The 26,021-nt window shown below is 40.2% G+C and overlaps 1 protein-coding gene and 1 long non-coding RNA gene across 4 annotated transcripts in view; one reads left to right on the top strand and one right to left on the bottom strand.

The window, feature by feature from the left end:
* kaznb (kazrin, periplakin interacting protein b) overlaps positions 1–26,021 on the top strand; it is a 132,199-nt gene that overhangs the window by 6,380 nt on the left and 99,798 nt on the right. For all 3 annotated transcript variants that reach the window (XM_013908652.1, XM_005724599.1, XM_013908655.1), the window contains exon 2: positions 24,371–24,528. In XM_013908652.1, coding sequence (XP_013764106.1) covers positions 24,371–24,528 — 158 coding nt within the window. The remainder of the gene's footprint in view (positions 1–24,370; positions 24,529–26,021) is intronic.
* On the bottom strand, positions 24,514–25,608 carry LOC102207463 (uncharacterized). The gene is made up of 3 exons (XR_311485.2): positions 25,213–25,608; positions 24,722–24,781; positions 24,514–24,576 (listed from the first exon to the last, which is right to left on the bottom strand). It is a non-coding gene; the product is annotated as an uncharacterized LOC102207463 (long non-coding RNA).

The raw sequence follows: 26,021 nt of genomic DNA, 5'->3' as shown, positions 1-26,021 counted from the left end.
TTCACTTTTTTTTTTAAAAATTAAATATGAATAAAATACAGAGCAACTCAACTTTTCTGGAAACAATTCTTGTCCTACTTTTTTCCTTCAAATTGCTTGTGGCAATGAAAAAGCCTCATGAGTGCTATTGCTACGTTTGCATAAATCCCCACAAGCTCAGGCTCTGCTCCTTGCCAGAATGTTGTGTCCTGACACAATGAAGTGGTTTCAGTCACCTTTCTGCTCCACTGGACCAAAGTGATGTGAGGACGGCCACAGTGCAAGGTTGCCTGCAGTGTCGTCCACAGAGTAGGTCCACAGATGTCAAGAGCTGAATATCTTCATCCTTCCTATTGTGGAGATTTATCCCCCTATCTTTGCTAAGAGAGGTCAGGGGACCTCCTCTAAACGCCAGATTTGCTCATCATTCACCATACATCACAAACAACTAACAGTAAATCCGATAAGATAAATACAAAATTGCCTTATTTTTCATTTTCCTGATAAATTAAACACCCTAAACAATGCAAACAATGTAATCACTGCTGCTAAATTTGTGTGATACATCCTACACACTTGTTAATATACTCTTACTTACTCTATTGATCCTACTTAACTCCCTGGATATCCCCAGCAGCACTGAAAATCACTTCCTCAGAGTCATTACAAGCCTAATTTAGATCTGCCTACCTATTTTTATCCCTATATTGGATTTAAGTAGCTCAGCAGAGCCGAGACCAGTGGACGTGTCTTAATCTCTTGGTCAGTATATCTGCTATCACAGTGAGCCTCAGGCCAGAGCAGCTGGATCATTCCAGATCAACCACTCTTGCTAATTCATTAAAGGTTAATTATTAGTTGATGGGATTCACTCATTTTTACAAACCAGGTTTGAAATATGTAGTCCAGTGTTGTGAACTGCACTGTTGTGCATAATTTAGCTGCATAATGCTCCTTAGGTCATTGGGAGAGCAGGAATCACATGCATCTGTATTTGCAGACTTGGCCTCAGGGTGATCAATAATCCAATGGCTGTTCACTTAATGCGGTGTGTGTTGAGTGGTGGGAGTTTGCTCATTGGCTGGAGATGGTGTAATTAGTAGATGCTGAACTTTCCCGAGCCATATAGTCTTACTGTAATGCAACAACCAGCAACGTTTTATATTATTTTATTACTTTTTATTATCAGTTTATACTTGAGGCCCTCTGAGGTTGTGCTGTATGTACTTGGCAGCAACACAGGATGCTAATGTTTAGCAGGTATGCTAATGCTGTGCGGCGTCCCCTGTTTGAACAGCATGCTGTAGACGTCTGTGAATTGAGGAGACCAGCTGCTGGACTTGGGAGACAGGAAATGTTGGCCATTCTTGTCTGATATAGGATTCTCAACAGTCCTGGTCTTCTTTGTTATGCTTGTCTTTTCATGATGGGCCAAATGTTTTCGGTTGGTGTAAGGCCAATTCAGCTCCCAGACTCGCTGTTGGAATAGATGCAGTATGTGGCTTAGCATTGTCTTGCCAAAATATGCAAGGCCTTCCTTAAAAAAGATGTCGTCTTGATGGGAACATATGTCGCTCTAAAATCTTCATACAACTTTCAGCACTGATGTTGCCCTTCCAGATGTGCAGGCTGCCAATTCCATAGAAACTAATGCACCCCCTACCATCAGCGATGAAGCTTTTTGATCTGAAGTGGTTGCTTGCTCTCCTCTTTAGTCCACAGGACCCGGGGTCCAGGTTTTAAAAAATATTCAAACTTCAATTTGTCTGACTACATAACAGCTTTCCAGTTTGCCTCAGTTCATTTTAAATGGGTTTTGACCCATAGAAGAGAGTGGCATGATCATCTTCACATGTGGCTTCTTCTTTCCATGAAAGAGCTTTCACTTGTGTTTATGGATGTCACAGTGTTTACAGACAATGATTTCTGGAAGTGTTCTTGAGCCCATGCAGTTATTTCCATAACAGAATCATGCTTTTTTTTAATCCACTGCTCACTGAGGATCTAAAGATCACAGATTGATCCAATATTGTCCCTTGCACACTGAGATTTCGTCATATTCTGGTGATATTATGACATTTTAATTTAATCTCAATTTTAAAGAACATTATTCTGAAATTGTTTGTTCGTGCATGCACCTCTGCCTACATTTACTTCTAAAAAAGTCTAGTTAAGATGTTCTTTTTATGCCCAATCATGTTACTGACCTGCTGCCAATGAACCTAATTAGGTGCAAAATGTTTCTCCAGCTGATTCTCTTTATCATCACTTACTTTTGTTCCCTTCGTCCCAGCTTCTTTAAGATGTGTTGGTGCCACCAAAGTTAAAATGAGGTAATATCTTTGATGAAATAGTAAAATATCTCAGTTTAAACATTTCATATGTTTTCTCTTATGTGTCTTTGAAATTTGAAACTCATTACATTCTGTTGTTATTTACATTTTACACAGCAAACCAACTTCTTTGGAGTTCGGGTTGTGAGAGGCCAATGTATGAGCATGTAGCATTTTGAGGTTTTCAGTTATACTAAACCAATAAATCTAAGCTTAAGCCTTCACAGTGGGACTTCACAAACCACCGCGGGATGTTATGGTTGCCATATCCATCTTTATTTGAAGTCTGTATACTAAACATGTAACGACCAGTCACATGATTATGACAAACGTGGACAAATTTAAAATGTAATTTAATTGTCATGCGTCTACAAAACCTGTGTAAGGTTGATGGAAAAATGCAATAAACTCATCTCATTTTATTTATTTTTTTCATGACATCTGATGTGTATATACCCTACCGCGAATGTAGTGTAGTTTGGTAATACCAAGTCACCAGAGTTTATCACAGAAGGAACATGCAAATCATGCAAAATATATCAAAACTCTCAAATTCATGTTGTAATAATCCCCTTTTAAATGTTTAAAACTATAGAGAGCCACAAACTATGGTCTGGATTTGCAGTTCAGGCCTGAAGAAACTGGTAAAAAAAAATAATGGAGGGAAAAAGCTGCAAACAGGTAACATTTTTTTCTGTCAATTACTGACTTCCAAAGTAAAAAAAAAATGTTATGTATAACTCAGGCTTTTATATGCCTTTCAGAAAGAAGGTAGTGCTTCACTTTCCAGAGCAAAACTAGTTCCAGCCTGGATGTTGCTTTGTTATTTCAGGTTGTAGCAAAACCGATTTATTCCTGCAATACCACAAACCCCTGTGTTTCCATGTCTCCCGGACAAAGTGCTTTGCTGTTTGTACAGTGTTTCATTGTGTAAGGATTTTAGTCATTTCTCACACTTTGAATTGATGCATCTCTTGCTCTCTTTTGCCTAATCTGCTCTGTCTCTCCCTGTTGCTCTCTTGCAAAAACACATACACGCCCTCACAGGAAACACGGGGTTATTGCAAAATTTTAAGTGGATGCACATAAGCTGAATACTGCGCGCTCAGCGAGCACATCACTTGGATTTAATAGTCACTCATCTCCACCACTTTAAAGCGGCTAAATTTGTCACTGCTCGATCTCCTGTGTGCACACACTGAAGTGCCAGGAGAGTGTTTAAGATATGAACAACAGCAGATTTCACAGAGAAGCTAATCCTGCTCATTTTGGCATCTGTATGATTACTGTGTGCATCCTTTTTCTTCTTTTTTTAAACTGTTGTGGCTGCACATATCTGTCAAAATGGATTTTCAAGTTCCAAACAAGGTAAAAACACACAGTGAAGTTGCAAGTGGTGGACAGAAAAACAAAACAACAAAACACTCAGCACTGCTCGGATGAAAAATGATATTAATATATTTGTACACCTAGAGAGCATTTTCTGATTTGCCGTTTACGTCCCTCCCGTGGTTTCTGCATCATTGAGCTCTCTGCCTGAGTGCTGAATGTGCATATCTGCCTCAGCACAACCACTACATCTGGCCTCTTTTCCCCTCTCCTCCTTAGTTACACAAACGCTGAGCTGCTTCCCAAAGCATCAGTGTTCATCTCATAATCTTGTCATAATCCACCACAGAGAAGACAACGAAACAGAACGAGAAGGAGACACAGTGGCACAGCAGCTATAGCACAATGTTCACATGGAAAACTTATATAGAAGTATGTATTTCAAAAAGGAAAAAACTAAACAAAAAGGGGGGTGTAGATTAAGAAAAGTGCCACTTTGACAGATATAAAAACCCAGCTGGAAATGTTTCATAATTTATGATACAGCTCGGAAAGATAGTAATGTCACAAGGCAACAACAAAAGGGTGAGCACACTGTTCAGCAGCTTAATTTATGAAGCAAACTTACATACAAAACTTATGATGTGCGCAAATCAGTAAGATTAGCGGCATAAGATGTGCATGAGTGGAAATGTGTGTGAGAAACCTAAGAAATGCAAATTTGATGCATGACATAAGCAATTATGATGAGCCCTGATCAATCCCCCAAGGGACCTACAATTACTGCCGTAGTCTATTTTGGCATCTAATGATACGAAGTACTAAACTAAGTATAAATTTAGAGGTGATCGTGCTTTTGCTGTAGCTGCTCCAAAGTTGTGGAATGATCTGTCCTTGCATGTTAGGCAGGGCTCATCTCTTTCTGAGTTTTAAACTCTTCTTAAAACATATTTATTTGCTGAAGCCTTTGGCACTCTTTAAGGGGTTGACTCAATTTTTTTTAACATGTCTTATTTTATTTTATTTGGCTTATGCTTATGCTTATTTTATAATATTTTATATTATTTTATTTGGCTTATGCTATTTGTATATGTACAGCACTTTGTGAACCCTGGTTTTATGTTAAAGTGCTTTATAAATAAAGCTGGTATGGTATGGTAAGTAAATACAGGGTCATTGTTACCGTTACCAGTACTGATACTTTTAACCTATAACGGCAGCTTGTGTAGGAGAGACCAGCGTGTCATGATTCATGACATCACCACCATCAATTTGCAATTTGTGCTTTTTACTTAAGAATAACAATTTAACACAATAAAAACACACCTTTCAGTTTTTCATGTATTTTGAAACTTGGTATTTTGGATAACTTTAGTGTAGATGTGGCTGTCTCTAAAGCACTTTGGGTCAGCTTCTGTTGTTTAAATGTGTTATAGGCTAAAAATAAAATAGACGTGACAATTAACACAAAAATGTTAAGGTATTTTTCATAGTGTACATTTCCTAAAATAAAATAAAGTAAAATAAATAAGTGGGTTATATACTGAACTTAGATTGATCCTATTATTGATACCATTACCAGCATTTGTATCAATATTATCAATATATGGAGCGATCCACCCACCTCTACATACAAATACACAGTATACAGAAGAAAAGGTTGCGAGTTCAGGCAGGGGTCGTCTCAGCAAATACTAACCTTTTCCATTTAGGCTTCCCACTCCCTGGCACTCACAGCACCGTCGGCCAAAAGAAGAATCTGGTGTGCTCTGAGTCTGTATAAATATGCATCACTAGTTAGTGCAGGCGCTCCTGTGGTGATGAAATATAGCCGATTCTCCCGGGTTCCTCTCTTTAACATGCAGGGCACGCCATTAAAGGATGGGAGTGACACTGCATACTGCATGTATATCTGTGCTAAAGACAGTTTTCACTGGATTCGCTCCCGGCATGTGATCAGAAATTTACAACATGCAACATCTGGAAGCTTTTCTCTACTAAAAAGAGGCTTTAGTTTCTGTCGTCACCGCTGAGAAAAAGTAGCACTTTTTGGTAACTTTCAGAGGGTTCAGTGATGTTTTGACACTGTAAACACTAATGAGAAGAACCATTGGAGCCTACGCCTTGTTAATCCGATATTCTCCTGAGCTGAGACGCTCCACTGTACATGTGATTTGCCACCAATTTAGGAAGGAACAGCATTTTCAATGCCAACAGTTTCTTAAGATGTCTACAAAGTGTGGCTCAAAGAAAGGAGTCGGGTTCACTTTTGCAGAGCTCGCGATAAGCAGCTCTCATGGTGAAACACCATTACACTGTGGGACAGAGTTTACATGACGGCTGTGAAATGAAGAGTGTGTGTACGTTTGTCGAATAGCGCGTCTCCGTGTCCGCCACCACAGTGATATCAGGCTCTGTGCCTGCTTTCTACACATGCCCCTGGATAATATGTCTTAATGTCTGTGAGAGTCACACATGTGGCCTGTGCTACATTAGCCGGCCACGTAAGACACGTAATCTTCTTATAAAGGTCCTGGGTGATTTCTGCATGAGTCTGCAGAGCTGTCCGTTCTAACTTGTATCTTTCTCAGCTTGAAGCAGAGAAGTGAAGGTAAATCATTCAAAAAACACTGGTAAAAATTTAAAAAATGATGTGTGATCATGTAAACATTTGTGGTATCACAGTGCATCTGTGATTCCTCACCATTGTGACATCCAGTGGGGAAAATAACACCACTCCACAGGCTTCACCTTTGACCTTTGTTAGCCACCAAAAATCAATCCCGTGACTTTTATAGCCATTTCAGATGTGAACGTTAGGCTGTCAGTAGACTAATTACTTATTTGATTAGTAGTTGCAGCTTTGGCGTTCAATTCTTGATAGCACGTTTTCTTAATTCTGAGATATTTATTCATATGCAAAGGGGAAACAATCTTTAGTCACCCTTCTTATTTAGCTGGAATAATAGGAATTAGGCACAGTGTTCTTCTTTGGAATGCCTTTTGGATGATCCCGCTCTTCTTCAGTTATGTTGAAGTCAGGGCTCTGGTGAGGCCGATTCATGACTGATAGTATTCGATTTTGTGTTTTTATGTCCAGGTATGCTTTTACTGCATTGGCAGTGAATTTGGGATATTGTCATGATGAAAAATGAAGCTCTTGCCAATCAGACACTTTCCAGATGGTATTAAAACTGATGGTACCTTTCTGCATTCATAGGTCCATCAATTTTTAAAAATCTGCAACACTACTGGCTGACAACTCACTGTTGTACCTCCTGTGTTCATGCTATGAAAAAACTATTTGAAAAAAACTACTATCATCACTCCATAAGACCCGTTGCCACAGACTTTCAGTTGAGTTCTTGTGTAATGGGGCGTACCTCAGCCCTGTTTTCCTTCGTTAAGAATGGCTTCTTGACAGCCGCCCTTAAACTGAGATCATGTCTGATGAAGCTTCAGTGAACGCTAGATGGATCCACTGCCAGATGCAACTCTCAGATCCTTCATCAGGTCTTCCCTGGATTTTTTCCCCGTTTCTTTCAGATACTGTTCATGTGCTGCAGATAGTTTTACAGCTTTGCCACATCTTCTTTTGTGCTCTTGTTCTGTTTCACCAAAATGTTTAACGACACATTGCACACATTGGAAAGATATGCCAAGTATTAACTCTTTGGAATCACCTTTTTGGTGCAAAATTACAATTAAAATTAAAATTATACGTAGACACAATACTGGTTCATACCTTGAGTTAGGTGCCTTTTTTATGCTTGAATGATTCATAGGTCAGTGTCAAGTGGCTAAACAAACAAAAGAATTATTCAGAAAACAGTCAGGTACAAGTACTGCACTGAAAATGAGTGAAAAAGTAGCCAATGTCCAAAGAAAAACTCTGAAAGACCTTCAGAAAGGATGGAGAACTGTTCCTTAAGACCACTTTAGAAACCTACAAGAGTGTCTGGGTCTTTGAAAGGAAAATATAAAGAAATGAGGGGTGACTCAAGACGTTTACACAGTACTAGTATGTCTAGAAAACTAAAACTGCACATGTAAACCGAAGACAATGAACACTGCAGTGATATCTTAAAACAGGACTTTCAAATGCAAAAATGCAACCTAACGTGACCTTTATAGCACAGTCTCTTAAGATCAGTTTGTTTAAACCACTTACTTTGTCCCTCTTCTTGCTACCAAACATATGGACAAAGGCAAGATCAGAGATGCTGAACACATATTAGAAATCAGAGGCTTCCTCTTAGTTATGGATCAGCAATTATGTCAAATGGTTTCTGCACCACAATTCTGATGTCATTTCGGTCAAAGCTGTCCTCCACAGACGTGCACTTGAAGAGACATGCTCAGCATCATTAAACAGCGCTCAGCTCTCTCCTCTCCAAGCTCACGAGTAGCAGCCATGTGAATATGCAGAACGTACACGTTTTTTGATGTGAGAGGGAAGTGAAAAAGCCCACGAGATGTGCTGGCAACAGTTTTCCCCACACAGGAATGTCTAACTTGGTAAAAATGTTGAGCTTATGTGCCTTTGAACTCTCCGAGTTGTTTACGTGCGCTGAAACGCGTTAATGAATGATAGCAGTATTACCTGCAGTCTACAGTCAGAGTGGCTCATCTCCTAATAGAAACCTGTTTTGAAATTGAATTTTGAGCATCAAAGTGGCTGATACCGATAATGGATTCAGAACTGTCACCCCCATGTAAGAGCAAATTCCGAGTTCAGATATTTAATCCCCATCTGTCGTACTTCAAGTTGGTGAGTTGTGTGTGCTACCTGCCATTGTGCAGTGCCACAAAGATATGTGGCTCTGACCCACTTTCATCTGCCCTGCGAGACGGGTTCAGACACTTTCTCACAAACAGTCCTAATTGGAGGCAGCCTTGTCACTGGTGCTGCCTGTAGCTCCGGCTTTTCGAAAGTACTCCTGCGTGCAGCTTTGGATTTTGAAATGTCATGTTTGAGCTCTCACAGGTCTGCTCTAACAAGCAATGTTTACCCCGACTGTAAAAAGACGAGAGGATCCCGATTTCCCCTCCATATCTCAGCCGATGCAAGAGTTTCTTCTCTTCTGTCTGCCAGTTGCATCTTCAAAGTTTCTCCTTAAGCTTGTTTTCTTGCTTGGAAACTTTCTACTGAAAGCAGCAGTTTCAAAGTGACTCACCTTGCTTTCCCGGGTCCATTTTGTGCGGTGTCTTTCTAGCTCCTGCCGCATTGTGTTGTGATACTCGCAGCACAGCTGGGGAACTTTTTCAGCTACCAAAACATTACTGACGAGGTTCACACTGAGACCTGTCTTGCAAGGAGGGAAAAGTTTCTCCAACAACAATCACAATGCAGATGCAGTGATTTATTGGTTTAAAGTGTGCTTTTGTTGTTCTCTGCAGCTGCTGTGCCTCCGCTGCTGCTGCTGCGACGGTCTCTTATGCCATTTTTCTCCACCTACACAGCTGAAAACGACATGTTCTTGAGTGATTTGGGGTATGAAGTTTCCAGCCGATGTACAACTAGAAGAGGCACAGTGCAGTGAAGTAGGTGCACTGATAAAATAAATCAAAACACAGAACCACCTGGAGTGCACTGCGCAACAACAAAGTGTATTATATAAGAGAAGCGCTTTAATTTATACACTATTTATACAAGATTTCACTCTCTTTCTCTGCTGCTTTTGCCTTATTAAGGATGCCGAAACCAATTCATCTTTAACCCCCAACTTGAGAACACACACAAGCTCATAGCTACTTGTTCTCTTCACCATAACAGAGACCGTTTACCAGATTTTAGTGAGCACCTTTCGTTATCTGTAAATTAATTACCTGTGTATGACCCCCGCGTGTGTGAGTTCCCAAGTGGAAGGATTTGAATGAGAGCCACGATCCTCCGAGTGGTTTCATGAGGTGTTGAAGAGGTGGCCTGAGGCAGATTATCAAAGGGCCATCTGAGGCTTTTATGTTCATCCGACGGCTTGACACTCCCGCTGAGGTTTGTTTTACTAAAGTCTTTGACTCAAAGGAAGAAAAGAGAAACCCACATTGCTCAGTGCTGGTCTGTTGTACTCCTCACTAGGTGGCACACTGATCAAAGTTATGCAAAAGTCAGCGGAGGGCCCTTTACCCCTTTTTTCCACAACATAGCGAGCTTTCTGTATAATTAAACTAAGCACCATATTTTCATTATGCATCAGTGGTGAGATCAGAAATAACCTTTTTTTCTAATACGTGCTTAATACATAGTCTAATATGTGCAGATTAAAGGGAAAAGAAATGGCTTTAATAAATCATTTGACATTTGAGGCTTTTTAGTTTGGGATTTGTATCGCCGGGATAACTTCATGACCTTGTTTGAGCGTCTCATGAGTGTTTTTAAACACTTCACTTTTACAAGAAGAATAAGAAAAAAAGAAAATGCTCACAGGTCACTGTCAGTGAGACAGCTGAGGCAGGTTTTCGTCCTACTTTTTGCAGCATGCATCAAAGCCGCCAGGCGGTGGCAATGTTGCTGTGGGCAAAAAGAAATCCCTCCTGCAGTTTCGGCTTCCACACTAGAGCCTCGTCCTCAAATGTAGAAGCAGTTATCACAGTGGCATTCAGATTTCTTAAAGAGTTGGAGAGGTTTTTATTTTTTCTTTACCTCACCTGACTATTCCTGAGTGCACAGCTGCTTCGGAAGATACTCTGGCAGATGATCGGGACTGAAGCCTTTACAATATCCCAAGTTTTCAGACGTGTTTGATCTGTTAGCCAGTTGCTGGTCTCTTCAGATATGCAAATTGGGCATTGCATTATAATCTAAAGGGTTTAAAATTTCTGTGAGAAGCCATCTGAACTAATCTTCCCAGTTTAGCCCAGCATGACATCCCTGTATCTCCAGTTTTTGATTTATTTTCAGGTTTGGGTCTTCAGGTGTGGGGTGGCTGTAGCTCAGGTGGCAGAGCAGGTCAGCCACTAATCAGAAGGTCGGTGGTTTGATCCCAGGCTGCCTCCTGGCTGCATGCCAAATATCCTTGGGCAAGATACTAACCCCGTGTTTGCCTACTGGTGGTGGTCAGAGGGCCCGGTGGCGCCTGTGTCCGGCAGCCTCGCCTCTGTCAGTGCGCCCCAGGGCAGCTGTGGCTACAACGTAGCTTGCCATCGCCAGTGTGTGAATGTGTGTGTGAATGGGTGAATGACTGAATGTAGTGTGAAGCGCTTTGGGGTCCTTAGGGACTAGAAAAGCGCTATACAAATGCTTACCATTTACCATTCATTTCTCTTGTAAGGAAACTCTCGAGGCCAGTTTACTCTGCATGATTCTCAGCCTTTAAATTTTATTGAGTCTTATGTGGTTTTGGAGCCAGCTTTGGAAGTCTGAGAAAATTACCTTAATGCTGACATTTTTATGCCTTAATTAAAGAGCAGACAGCAGAGACAGGACAGTAAATGAGAGGAGAACGACGCAGGGATTGAATGACACACACACCAAAAAAAAAAAAAGGCTGGAATCAGGACTCATATTATGGTTCCCGGTCTGAAATGTCATTTTTGCTCTTGCTTCTGCTTACACTATTTTGATATTGCTGGATTTTTTCCTCAGTCTGTTTTGCTAAAAATTGCTCTTTTCTGACAGCATTATTGCAATAAGATTATTATATAAATTCATTGAAACAACTGAGGACATTTTTCCCATCTAAACATGAACCACGTCCTGGTTCAAGGACTGGTGCTTCCTGCACAGACCCTTCACCTCAACCAAACACCTTCAGTATAACTTGAAATGAGGCAGCTCTCACAGATTTTAATGCTACATTAAGACATTGCTGCATTGTTTCATTGACCTAATACCTTTAGCCAAATACTCTGCTTTAACATGTATGGAGAATAGGGTTCAGCCTCTTATTTCTCATAAGCTACTGTAGGCGGTCTTAAGAGGTGATTACAGTATTCACTTCCTTGCAGTGTTTGGCATTTTGTACTCTGATGGTCATTTGATTTATGTGTGCCTGTCTTGGAGTTAATGAGTATGCCCTGCTAAGAATAAACTGAAGGAGATCTGTAAACAGACTCTGGAAGCAGCTGAATGCTTAATTTGACCAACAAAACTACTCTAAGTTATAAAAATACCAGTTTCTAGTTTCCAGGGAAGGATTTGTGCTTCTTAGTGCAGTGTGGGGAATCTACAGGGAACGCTGGAAACCTTTCAACCCTCGAGGCTTCATTGTGAAGATGTTTTCCTTCAGGCTGCCCTTGAGATCTTTACTGTCTTACCTGTACCAGTTTTCATTTGTTTAATGCTCGGAATAGCAGAGAGGAAAATTAAGAACCTATTTGAGTGAGGATGTGTTTATTTCATTAGCAGCCCCATTAGCAGTTTGCAGATTTGCACATGATTGAATTATGGGAGCATTGGGAATTAACACTGCATACATCTCTAAGCTTAATATTTACAGGTTGTGATGTGTGTTTCCTTTATTTAGAGAAAGCTGATGTAACGAGTCATTTATGACTAAATGCTTGCAAAACTAATTGCAGTACATTCCCATCAGCCTCAGCTGTCCTTTGTCCATTAAATACTTATCCAGTTAGGGTCATAGGGCCTCTGGAGCCTACAGTATCCCTGCTAACAGTGGACAAAGGGCTGGGCACACTCTGGAGAGGTTGTCGAGGTGCATCACACGGCTCACACAGAAACAGGCAGAAACTCACGCTCACATGTACACCTGCAGCCCTTTTTAGGATTCATCAATTAATAGTACCGCTCTCTCTCCACCACAACAATCTGGTACAATGCCCACATTACTGTTGACAACTTTCCATCTCATTTTCCACTTATTTTCCAATCTCGATACTCCTTCTCTTGGGGCGGCAACTCTTCTCTCAGCCAAGAGACAGACATCTACTGCAAATCGTACACTGAAATCCTCATCCTGGCTGTGTACACACTCAGCTTAAATACACATCGGTGCACCTTGAAGGTCACGTTGGTGAAATGAACAGAACCATTTTATCTTGAAAAAGGCAGAGAAACCAGAGTTTTCAAACACAGACAACTTTATAACGAGTAATCTCCCTTTTTGAAAACGGGAGCCAACATCACAGTCAGCCTCTAGTGTCTGTACTGCCTTCAGGAACGCTGCCTGGGTAGTGGGCACGTCTTCAGACTTTGCTTCTTCCACCAACAACCTGATGGTCAGGTTCATTAGCTTCTCAAACTGCCTGACAATTCACCGCCTGAGATTATACAAACTCTGAGCCTACAGTGTTCTTCCCTGGCTGTGCAACGACTAAGCTAAGTACTGTTTTCCCATCTTGAGTCACAGCTTGCTATGAATACCTTGAGGCGAATTTAAAGTTCCTCTCCAAAGCCTCCTCAAACTCCAAGAGCTGAAGCGAGTTAAAGACCTCATGGGCACGAAACTCAGTCACGTCTCCTGTGCCTCTTTACCCCATGAAGAGGACAGGCCGTTGATTTCTCCCTGCCAGCCCACCCCACTCCGAGCTATGGAAGCTTGCTTCAACCATGGATTTTTTGTTTTTTTTACCCATCCATGAGTCAAAATTTCAGGTTATTATTTTAGAATTTTGAGTTAGGTATCTCAAATGTTTGACTTCCTAATACAAACGTCCAAGGAAATAACTTAAAAATTGGGAAAATAATTATGATTTACTAAGTTACTAAATTTTGAAAAAATAACTCAAGATTTTAACTTATGGATGCTAGTTTGTTTTTGTTTCGTTTTTTCATCTGTGGAAACAAGCTTCAATAGGCTACTGAGCAGTCTTCTCCAGAGCTCTCGTTTCTCCTGAGAGATGTGGTGTTCCTGAGCTTTCTCCTGTTGCTCGTTCCCTGTGGATTCCAAGTCAAGACCTGATTTCATTAGTATACTTCCCAAGATCGTGGCTACTAAAACTCCACTTTCTTCTCAGGATCATTGTGGCTATTTGTTTCTGCTTTGTTCTTGTTCCTCTTTGGTGATCTTCTCTAGCTGCTGGATATGCAGGATCTTGTGCAGGCGGCTGTTGATGAATGTATCCATCTTTCAGAATCATAGAGGGGTATAGATTTCACACCCAGGACCTAAAGCAGGTAATCTAATAATCAGCACTTTGGTGTTTTGATTCCTGGCTGCTACATTTGCATGTCAAAGTATACTTTTGCAAGATACTGAACCCCAAGTTGCTCTTTAATGCCTTCATCTGAATGTGTTAGACAGAAAGCACTTTGAGTGCTCTGAGTGCTCTAGTAGAGTAGAACAGTGCTGTATAACAATCAGTCCATTTACCAAATATCCTCAGCTCCAAAAATGTTTCAGGATCAGGGAAACCGTTTGCTATTTGCCTGTTCTGCCCATCAGAAGTTAACTGGTGTCCATGATTCTCCCTAAACAGGTAAAAAGGATATGCTCCTGCTGTGATGGGGCTACAGCCTCCCTGTTGTTGATGTTGATGCCAAAGGTGGAGCCTTGTTGTGCATCTACTTTTTAACAATTTTAACTGTGAAAAAGTAAACAACTCAAAGAACTGCCACTCCTTCTCTTGTTATTAGATCATACACTATATTAATTTTATTAGATGTTTATGCTATTAGTGTCAAACACTAAAGGCCTTTCATCGTGAGACTTATTAGCAATACAAATACTATTCAGATCTTCTTTTTTCCACATATATATGTTTGTTCATCAACCACCAGTTATGATGCATTTGAACTACAGTAAAACAGGATACAGCATATCAACAATAGACAAGGCAAATTTTTTTTCTGGAGCTTATTAAATTTACTCTTTATCTTCATCCAGATCTGATTGCATTAGATGCAGCTCACTATCTAAACGAGCCAAACGTGACTGCTGCGCTGCAGGAACTGTGGAGATGAGAGTGAGATGCAGAAATGAGGGACGTGACATGGACAGGGAAGAGACAGCTGGCATTCTGCCTGATCCAGCAGTTTTTCCTCATTCTTTAGGGTTTCAGTTCTGTGGGAATGTAACAAAAACAACAACAACAACTAATAATAATAATAATAATAATAGTACTAAAACCAATGATAATAAAATACAGAACACATGTGATTTCCCTGGTGACGCTCCATAGCAAATCTACCATTTTCACAAATTTGCCCAAAATGACAGATACTTGCCCTAAGACTGTAAATAAACTAGTGTAAATTAATTCTCTGCCCAGCATAAAAAATTGGAGATCACTAACTCTGGATTACATGCTTTTTATTGACATTGAAGTATTAAATGTAATATATGGTTCCTTGATTAAAAGGTTTCAAATTGGGCTTTCGCCTCATCAGCGATATCAAAGGTTTGCCAGTGTTTCTCTGTGTTGATTCAATGTTAGCGGTTCATTGGTGTGTCAAAGGCTTGCCCAAAAAGCAAATAGCCTAATGTCAGCACGTGGACCAATGAGCACAGGCAGTGCTGCGCGAGTCAAACATTTTTTTCTGCATAGGGCCAAGTAGGTTTGGCTTGCTTTTTTTCACAAAGTCATCATTTTAAAACTGTATTTAAAAACATAAAAACATTTTCCATTTTGTATTTATTATGGTTATCCTTGTCTATTATCAAAATTTGCTTAATGATCTAGAGCAGGGGTGTCAAACTCAAATACACAGTGGGCCAAAATTCAAAACTGGAACAAAGTCGCGGGCTAACATTAATATTTATTGAAAAAACAAATCTTCCTTTAAATATAAGAATGAATCTTTTCTTATGGACTCAAACAAGTTTTGCTGAAAAACTGAATATGGAACAAGCAAAGCTTAATTCTAAACAATATATATATTAGCTGTATAATACCAGTAGGCCTGCTCCAATAATAATTTGGTATGGCTTCGCGGGCCAAATGTAATTAGGCTGCGGGCCAAATTTGGCCCGCGGGCCAGAGTTTGACACCTATGATCTAGAGGGAAAATACTTTTTCACAGCACTGTCAATAGAAATGTTTGCCAGTCGACAAAACAAAAGATTATTTCTTCATAAATATTTCAAATCAAGGTGCTAATCAATGCCAAGCCCCAAAAAAGCTGTTTTGAGGAAGAATGACGTCCTACTAGCTGAAAAAAAGAGCAAAGGCAGAAAAACATCATGACATCAAAGAGCTGAAGTGTGTGAAGGTAAAAGGATTTCCTGTAAAATATTAAATATGATGCTCTTGTTTGAATTCATGTGTATCTAGTGACGAATTACTTTCAAACACAAAGCTTTGGGTGTTAAAATGTGTTACATGTTAAAAGGATTAAATGTCCTGCACAGTTCTCAACCCATTCAAGTTAATACTCAGACTTTGGAATTAAAATGATATGGTTAATTTTACGTTTAGCCTAAATGAACATCTGGTGTGTTGGTCTAGTGCAGTTATAATATAGATAAGCAGGTATCTGTAAAGGAGAGATGATGTGACAGTTTACATGGTGCATTTAGTACCTATTACCCACATTAAGAGGCTGATCTCAGATGGTATCCAGCTGCTGGCTGTGAGCACAGCTGCAGTTGCTTCTCCTGCAGTGATGAGAGAAACTGTGGATGAATGAATATAATGTACCTGTTGGTGATGTGCAGGTGTAAATTTCAGTGGGGATGCATGGGACATGTGTCCCTTCCAAAACTCCTTATGTGAGCAAAAACAGGTAACACGCGGACATTCAAGCAGGTCAGTTTCCTCAAACAAAACACACAAAAGTAGTCTTAGCCCTCTCGCTCCAACACTTGATGAAACCAATGAAACAGGACAGAGGATCGAAAAGTAATTTGTGCCTGTATATCCGTGTTTACTCAGGGATTGTGTTAAATGATTCGTAATCAATCCAGAATGCCTGAGAGTCTCGCTGCATCATATTTCAATTCATGTTTTTCTGCTGCCCTGTGGATGATTTTTGTGATTTCCTGTACATAAATGAAGCTCTGGGAAGTGTTTACTTTTAAGAGAACAGTATTGTAAGTACAGTAAGTGCAAAGTGCAGACTTTTGTTATTTGGCCTGTTAAAACATTAATATACCTGACATTTTTTATTTATGTGGATATAGTACATGATTTAATTGTTTAGTACATTTGTTTAAATATTTAGGAATGAATATCATGTGGATAAACTTTATTTTGTTCCCAATTTTAGTACTTATTCAGGAACATGTAAATGTATTTAAATTGGTATAACTTGTTAGTGTAATGTACATAACAAAGTCATAATAGATTAACGTAATTTTTATAATCCCCATGTATTATAAAAATCCCTATATGCCTCTGTGTCATCAGTATAAACAATGGCAGTAAGAAAAATAGCTTTAACACCACATTTAAACAGCTCTGCACAGCATCATTATCACTTTGACCTTGAAGGTGAGGTCTAAGGTCAAATTTGACACATTTTAAATCTTTATTGTACTGTCTAAGACTATTTGTCAATTTTCAACCAGTAGTCATGAAGCTGACCTTGAAGACCTTGGTGGATCTAAAACTAAGTAACAAGACCCCACTTCACACCCCTACAAAGCTTGATCAGCATTCATTCAAACTTTTTGAGCTGTCGTGTAAGAAATGGTAAATGGCCTGTATTTGTATAGCGCTTTACTAGTCCCTAAGGACCCCAAAGCGCTTTACATATCCAGTCATCCACCCATTCACGCACACATTCACACACTGGTGATGGCAAGCTACATTGTAGCCACAGCCACCCTTGGGCGCACTGACAGAGGCGAGGCTGCCGGACACTGGCGCCACCGGGCCCTCTGACCACCACCAGTAGGCAACGGGTGAAGTGTCTTGCCCAAGGACACAACGACCGAGACTGTCCAAGCCGGGGCTCAAACCGGCAACCTTCCGATTACAAGGCGAACTCCCAACTCTTGAGCCACGATCGCCCCAAGAATGTGAATGACACTCATACATGCATGCAAACGCTGCAAAAAAAAAAAAAAAAAGGTCTGTGGCCGAGGTTAAAATTCACCAGAATGCTACAAATGAATGCAAGAAATCAAAATGTGTTGAGGGAGGACCCTCAGACCTCCTATATCATGTGTGGACATGTATAGTTTGGTCCTTGGATGCTTCTCTCAGTGATGTGTCACCAACATACAGTAGATTCAATAGCTTAGCCAGCTAAGGTATACGCTAACACTGCATACTGTCAGCATTAAATTAATAAAAAAGAAACATGTTACAGCCACAATCGTCACATCGAAAATCACTCCAGCTTTGCACTCAGTCACAGACGCAGCGTGTCCTGGCAGGGGTCAGTGAGAAAATTAACAAACCAGGTCCTGTTGTTTCTTTCAAAGTGCAATGGGATAGACTTGCAAGACGGCGCAGAGGTTGTCCTCCAAAATCTTTTTGCAAGACTGCACTAACTTTTCACAAATAAATGCTGTTCTCATCGAGCTACACAACCACCTGATTTGGAGAGACACTGTATCCTTATCTTTGTCTTTGGAGTTTTCCTTTGGGGAAAACGTGTCCAGTTTCTCTCGGGTATTATATTGCACAGTCAGCGGGGAAACTGGATAGTAATGCAGTACAGTGAGGCAAGAAAATTATAGGCTAGATACAGACATGGGTTCAGTTATTTGTATGCAAAGCAAACTTTTGTGCACTATAATTGATCTGTCCAAATTAACAATTAACTTCACAGTAATATGTTTTTTAAAATTTGCTAGCTCTCATCCTGACTGCGGGAGATACTGCTATTCCCTGGGTCTGTGTTCAATGCAGGCTTTTGTCCCTCAGCAAGATTGTGTTGTGTATTTATCTGGCATTGGTGTAATTGAATTGCAGCTGAGCGCGCTCACTTGGGATTGACTTGGATTCCTACAGACTTCCTTTCATCTGATTTGGGCCTTTTGGGATCGAAATGTGACATTTTTTGGAGCTTCCTCAAATTGTCTTGGCAGAGGCTGCCTGACTGGTAACCAGTGGTCTCCAAAGCAAGCAGAAGCAAAAGGGTTGTTTTCATATTTTTTCATCACTGTTCCTGGTGGGACAGCTGACTGAACTCATTTGAATACATTTTCCTGTAGATATCTGCATTATAGAAACTCTCTTTTCATATTTTGTGATGTCCCCACTCTTTTTCCCCAGAGTGGGGACATCATTTTATGACTGTTTCTTTTTTTTTCATATGCATATTATATTCTCCTTTCACAAAGACTGTAGCGGCTGACAAAACACCAACATGCCTCATTAGAGTTCATTGTTGATGTTGTTTTTGCTCCCGTGGGTGGCTACAAAGATTGTAATGAGCTGTCCACATCTCACAGTCACCAGCAGCGCTGGGCCACCTGCATGTGAGAGTGTGCGTCGCAAAATATACAATATCCTTCTGATTTAAATGATTGTATCTGAATATTTTTCAATCAGAAATAAATAACCCAATCATGCAAATGCACTGAGTTTTCCAAAGTGTTTCGTAAAGTTTTTAACCATAAAATACACCAGGGAAGAAATGAAAGACTGTGTTTCACACATGATTTTTCTGGGTTTTTTTTTAAATAGTGCCTTCACTTATTTACATATCATTGCAGACAAACAAGCAAAATGCTGATGTGGACTTGCGTGATATAGCCCCTATCACTGGTGGAGTTGGAGAAAGGCATGTGTGATCAATCTTTGCACTCGATTTTTCTCACCCTATAGGCAAAATGTTAATCTTATGACATTTATTAAATGACAGCATATCATCTGCATGTGGAAACAGAAGACATTTAAGAAAATAGAAATTAAAAAATAAAAATAAACCAAAAAATATGAAAAAATGAGAAGAAACAGGGAAAAAATTGGGATTAATAAAATAAACAGCAATTAATATTTGGGAAAATAATAGAATTTTGCCTAATATTTTTGATATTACAACCTTTAAGTTAGGACACTGTGTAAAATGTAATTAAAACAGATCCATAATGGAAACCAGAAGACATATCAAATGTTTAAACTAAGATATTTTTCTATTTCATGGAAAAAAAATTTGGAATTTGGTGGCAGCAACACTTCCCAGCAAAAGGCTGGAAAAGTAACTGATGCTAAAAAGTAAATAATTACAGGATCTGGAAAAGGCATTTGATTGGGTCCCCCACGAGCTGATTTGGCGATCACTACGAACTCATGGTGCCCCGGAAGCTTATGTGAAATGGACTCCGATGTTCAGCGGGAACATCACCAGTCTTCCCGTTGGCATCCACCAGGGCTCGGCCCTCTCGCCCCTGTGGTTCACCCTCTGTATGGACACCGCGATGGCTGATCTGCAATCACCACATCCATGGAGCCTCCTGTATGCAGATGATGTGTGCCTATCAGAAACAGAAAACTGCCTAACCCTGCAAACCCAAACACAAGCGTGGAAAGACCAGCTCTCCGAAAGCGGCATGCACCTGAACATCAAGAAGACTGTCGGTACCTTGAATGCGGCCCCCAGACCGACAGTACCATCACTATCAACGGCAAGCCGCTGACTAAAGTTGCCCAATTCAAGTACCTCGGGTCCTTTGTCACCTCGGACTGCGAAACTACCAGACGCCAGACTCTGTGTCAACACAGCATGGATGAAGTGGCGTCAGGTCAGTGGAGTATTATGCGACAAGAGAATGCCAATCTATCTTAAGTCGATTGTGCGCCCAGTGGCACTCTATGGGTCAGAGTGCTGACCAGCGAAGACCAAACACGAACAAGCCCTTCACACCACGGAGATGAAGATGCTGAGGTGGCCTCTGGGTCTCACACGACTTGACCGATGTTGTCTGTAGCGATAAGAACTCCACTGCAAAGACAGCCCAGCGATTAGATCTGGGTGGAAACAGGCCACGAGGAAGACCAAAAAAGCGCTGGATGGACCAAATCAAAGATGATATGAAGGCTGCGAATGTTACACCAGAAGATGCCCTGGGTAGGAAGAAGTGGAGGAAGGCATGCAAAATAGTGGACCCTGCATCGTGGGATATAAACCGCTAGGAAGAAGGAGGTCTGGAAAACTTGGACCCTGTGTCCGCCAGACTAGAGAGGACACAGCTTGTTATTAGCTCTCAGATCAAAAGACTGCATGTCTCCTGATGATAAGAAGTACAATGTTAATGAATAAAATTGCCAAAACTGCACCCTACACATCTGGAAAGGAACTGTCAATACTGAAAGGAAAATACAGGTTTCAGAGAAACACATGCTGCCATCCAGGTCTCTTTTTGGGAAATGTCAGTTTTGGCCGGCAGTTATAGGTTACTTCCAATAATATGACGCGAGACTGGAATAAAATATATCCATGGACTGGCACTTTACTAAAGAAGGCACATGTTACTATCTAAATTAAAACCCTTCTTAACCATACTCCCCTAACCTGGCACACTGGTCTGCTCCAGGAGCTCTTAAGCAGGTAATTGAGCTGCTTTCATTCTTTTGCTCCACATCCTGCAAGAGGCTTAGGTTACTGACCAATAATTAAATGTAAGCAGCTCTAACTTTGGCTCTTTTCTAACAGGTAGGATGGCCAGTCCCCTTGTCTCTTCAGCTTTACAAGCTGTCAATTTAATCCTACATTAAATAAACCTAATAAAGAATTCATAAGAACTAATGTGTGTTTTCTTTATTATACTTTTTTTTTAAAATTCCCAATCAATTAATTACTAACAATGCAAATGAGGTGATGGAACCCCTGGTCTCCATTACAGGAAAGGTCTTGCATATTTCAGCAACATTGTGTTGTTGAAATAACACAGTCTAGATGCTGAACTGGTCTGCCTGCACTCCAGTCCCGTAACCACCTGAAAACATTGGGCCTATTGTGAAATGAAGAATAATGGGACAACATTACTCTCCCCAAAGTCCAACAGCTGCTCTCCTCAGTTCACAGATGTTAACAGACTGTTGTTAAGAGAAGATGAGATGCTACAGACTGGTAAACGTGGCCCTGTTCCATTTTCCTCCTGTATTGTACATTTTCTCCATTTAAACATTTGACGTGTTTTCTATGATCTGGTGTGAATTTCAAATGGTTTTATGAGATTTGCAAATCATCTCATTTTATTTTTATTTAGATTTGACAGAGCATCCCAACATTTCTTTTAATTTACCTACAAAGATAAGTGGAAAAGTGCTAAACAAGGACAAAAATGTGTTCTTTGAGCCCAGACTGTTAATAGAAATGGACATTTCTCAATATAATCAGATTCTTTTTTCATCATTAAGATTCCTCTTCAGACATCTTTTTTGCATTATTTAAATAGTCACAAACGCTCGGCTTCGCCTGGTCATGCTGAATACTTACACTTGCTATTGAATCCAATCAGCAATGTGAAAACAGGGCTTGGCATTGACTCGCTTACATATTCTTGGCAGAGGACTGGGGTGCGCTCTTGTGTATATGCTGCTGCCTTGTCTGGTTTGCTTCAATAAGAATATTAAAGGTGAAAGTGTTAGAGACTTTCAGAGGTACATCTCAGAGCTGAAACACTGTCAGAAGCATTGATCAAGGGTGTCAGCAGCCTGGAGATGAGATTCAGCCGTTTGTAATTTCACAAGGGAGAGGCAATAAGTTATTACAAATGGCTGAACAAATCTCAAATTCAATATTTCTTGGTGGGGTTTTGTGTTAATATATTTCTGTTTCTTTATGCCTTTGGCCAAAACCTGTGGCATTTCAAATAAATGTGGTATGTTGACGTATTCAGTCTCATCAAAGTAACGTAGAAAACCACCTGTCTTCTCCATCATCTATCACAGTGTGCGCTAGAATGTGCTGAATAAAAATTGAAAGTGGAGTAGAGAGGGGAAGCGGGTGTGTTCGTATCCCATTTTGACAGCGTGTCATTTTCAGCAACAGCATGCCATTACCCAGCGTGTTTGGCCATCTTTGGGGCAGAGAGGTACACCTGGTAAATGTTGAATGTGAAATTAGAATCCAGTCATCAACCTCTGCCATAAACATTTTATTTCTCCCCTGCACCCACACATCCCGCTCTCATTTGATGTACGCCACGTCGCCTGCAGGGTTGCTGTGTGCTCGTAAACATGCCTCTCTTTGCTATGCTTCCACGGTTCAAGAGAAGGCTGCAAGGTGTGGCTATAAATCTTTGATAGTTCTGTTGAAAAGTCGACCTTGACTGTCATCAGTCGCTCTGTCAGTCTTGCCCAGATTGACCTCTTAGCCTGCTCAGTGGTGTGTGGATGAGAGAGAAAGTCCCGATGGTTTCACATTTCTACGCAGTGTGTAAAAACTCATTAGTTGATTATTCTGTTGGTTCACTGACAGAAAATTACAATTAGGCCTGAAAGTAGTGATTATTTTGATTATCATGCAATCAAGTGATTAATTGTCTTGTTGATAAAATGTCATAAAATGTAAATCAGAATTTCTGGCAGCTTTTTTGTTTGTCAGTCAAAGTCAAATACCAGAACTGAACCGGTTCACTGAAGAACGGTGAGAAGCATAAGAAAAAACAAAGCTTACCATTTTCCTTTTTCCTGATATTCATAAATTTAATGTACAAGATTAAGTTGATCAGACAGATTAACAGTCATATTCCTCTAAGCACTGCCCAGCCCATATAGAGTTTTTCATTACCAATATTTGTGATTTAAAAATATGTTGGACAATTATTTTTTTTCAGACACATGAAGGATAAACAGGTTAACATTTGTTTTGTGCTTTTATTTATGAGTCAGTACTTACTGATATAATATAACAATACATGTTAAAAATGATCTCATTTATCACAAAAAATATTTTTTGTATACAGCTGCTTGTTCTGTTGAGATCAGCTGGTTGTTGTTTGTCCTGTTCCAAACACTTGCTGCCAACAGGAAATTTTCAGGGTCCCTCTGGTGGACAAACAATGCAACATCAACACTCAAAACATGGTTTAAGGGTGTTTCTTTCAAGGTTGGCTGTCTGACAGAAATTAGTTGGACCCAAAATGACTCGGAAAAATGAGGAATAAACTGAAAACAGCTTTACAAAATGCAACAAACACAGAGAAGGCAAGGCCGAGGAACTTACTAGGCAAAACTGACCATAGCGCACACAAGATCGGAGAATGTCAAAATTAAACAGGAACCAAACAAACAGAACACATAAAAAAACAAAACAAAACGCAGACTTAACACAAAGACAAGACTAGACAGGACAAGACATAAAACGACTCCATCATCATCATCATCTGAGGAGCATAGAAATGGCTACAATTGTGGAGTATGAGTCTGTAAAATATAAACAACAGATACATAAATAACTGCTTAATAACAGTCTGAGGAGGAAGTCTTGTACAGCAATGGTTCCCATTAGTGTTCATCTGAAAAAGTAATCTATCACTCAGCTGGCCTTAAATTTACACGGCCGTCTCAGTGAAACGTCAGTGTTCATCATACTTTTCTTTATAACCACCCACAGGGTCTGACCAAAGAGCTCTGTGAAGCAACCGCTGTATTGCCATTGTTTCTAATCGACAAAACCCTGGTGAATGGATTATGTAATGGGCTCTATGTGAGTCTCTGTCTTGGTTATGGATTTAGCCTAATGATGCCCCTTTACTCCAAAAGAGGGATTATTCTGAAGAGAACAGTAGAGCCATGGCCGTATAGATGAAGGAAGTGTCTCAGATCACACACGTCTGATCCAGAAAATCCCACTAGAGAGAGAGAGCATGCAAACAAGCTTGTCGAGACACTCAGGAGATTCTTGACCTACATGAGAGGAGTTGAAAAAATGTTTGTAATGTTTTCATGTGGTATGAATTTTCAACATTTGTTTTAAACTTCTTTTGCAGCCGTCCAGTCTCTGAACAGCCTGAATGACCAGATTGCTCAGTTCATGGTCACTCGACCTTGTAGCCTGACTGATGAGGATGAGGCCTTCATGCGGGGAGAGAGGGATACCTTGAGGAAGTCTATGACTTTGATGAGACACTTGCTCATGGATGCTCAGGTACAACCTCCTTCTTCTCTTAAAGTCAAACACATCCTTAGTGGACACCTGTCCGATCAAAGTTATCAAAAGAAACTACAATTATTCTTCAGTGCTGTGGAAAGATAACACTGCTGGGACAGATAACTGGTTACAGGTAACAGTGAGTCACTTTTCTTTTCACAAACCAAAACAGTCTCATGCGGATGTTTACCTGCTCAGTGTGGTGAGGTTCAGCAGGATTTCAGGTTCCACAGGGCAGACAGATGAATGGCTGAATGAATAAAGTTTTTATTATTGTCATACCCATAGATACACTTTGCGAGGTACAATCTCTGAGGAATGTGTCCAGCATACTGCTAACTCTATGCTATGAAGATTTAGGGTGGTTTTGATGGTAAAAGGAGGTACAGCCTGGTATTAGCAAGGAGTACCATATCAAAGTGGCCGGGGTCAGAATATTAATATCCATAAAACATTGGCAATAGAATTTCCTTCATAATAACAGGAAAAAAGCATCAAAATTAAGCACCCTTTCCATTTTTTTATTATGTGTTCACCAGAACAATTTCAGGGTGTTGCTGAGCTGTTTTTCAGAAATTAACATTCTTAAAATATCATAGTTTGTGGAAGAAAATTAAATATTTTTTCTGTATCTATACAAAACCGCTCTCATACTCTAAACTACTCCTGTATAATCCTTACCTTTTCAAACATCTGACCTCAAAAACAAAGTTTCAAGGAAACTGTCAACAGGACATTCTTGTCATGTCGAGTGCTGTGTGGCAGCCAAGATGAAGGACCCAAACGTAGGACTCAGAAACTGAAAGTTACACTTCAATCGCAGCTTTATTGCTGGGAAAAACTCTTTATAGGAAATAGACTTTTACAAAACAAACCAAAACCTCAATCGCAAAACTCGAAACTAAACTGGGCACTGGAAGCTGGAGACTAAGAAACTCGAGCAAAGAAACAAACCAGGACTGGGAGCTAGAATATTCTCAGGAACACGAGAGGAGAAAACACATTACGGAGAGGGTGTACGACACGACAACAAGCAGGGGAAGACTGAGAACTATAATACACAGGCAGGAATATGAGCAGACGGGGAACAGGTCGAAACACAGCTGGGACAAATCAGACATAATGAGACGAGGGCAGGCAAAACTAGATACACTGACGTTGGATAAGGACTATCAAAATAAAACAGGAAACAAACAGACTGAAACTCAGACTCAGGACATACAAGCATAACACAGCAACTGGGGAGACTTGGGGGACATAGGTGGGTAACAAGGGTGAGTAGACATGAAACGTGGGATACAGGAAAAGAATAGAAAACCAAAACTATGAACGACAATAGTCAAATAATATAATTACAGAGTCAGAAGCACCAATACTTGGTCACGTGACAATTGTTAAAGTTATGATGTCAGAACTTTTAATATCTTTCAGCTTCTTGTAGAAGTTTTTTTATTTTTTAAATCTAGGCAGAGAATTATAGTATTAACCTT

Source organism: Pundamilia nyererei, unplaced genomic scaffold (genome assembly GCF_000239375.1).
Source record: "Pundamilia nyererei isolate P.nyererei 1_Seehausen unplaced genomic scaffold, PunNye1.0 scaffold00012, whole genome shotgun sequence".
Lineage (NCBI taxonomy): Eukaryota > Metazoa > Chordata > Actinopteri > Cichliformes > Cichlidae > Pundamilia > Pundamilia nyererei.
The sequence above is the reverse complement of the archived record's forward strand: the minus strand, read 5'-3'. Positions and strand labels throughout refer to the sequence as shown.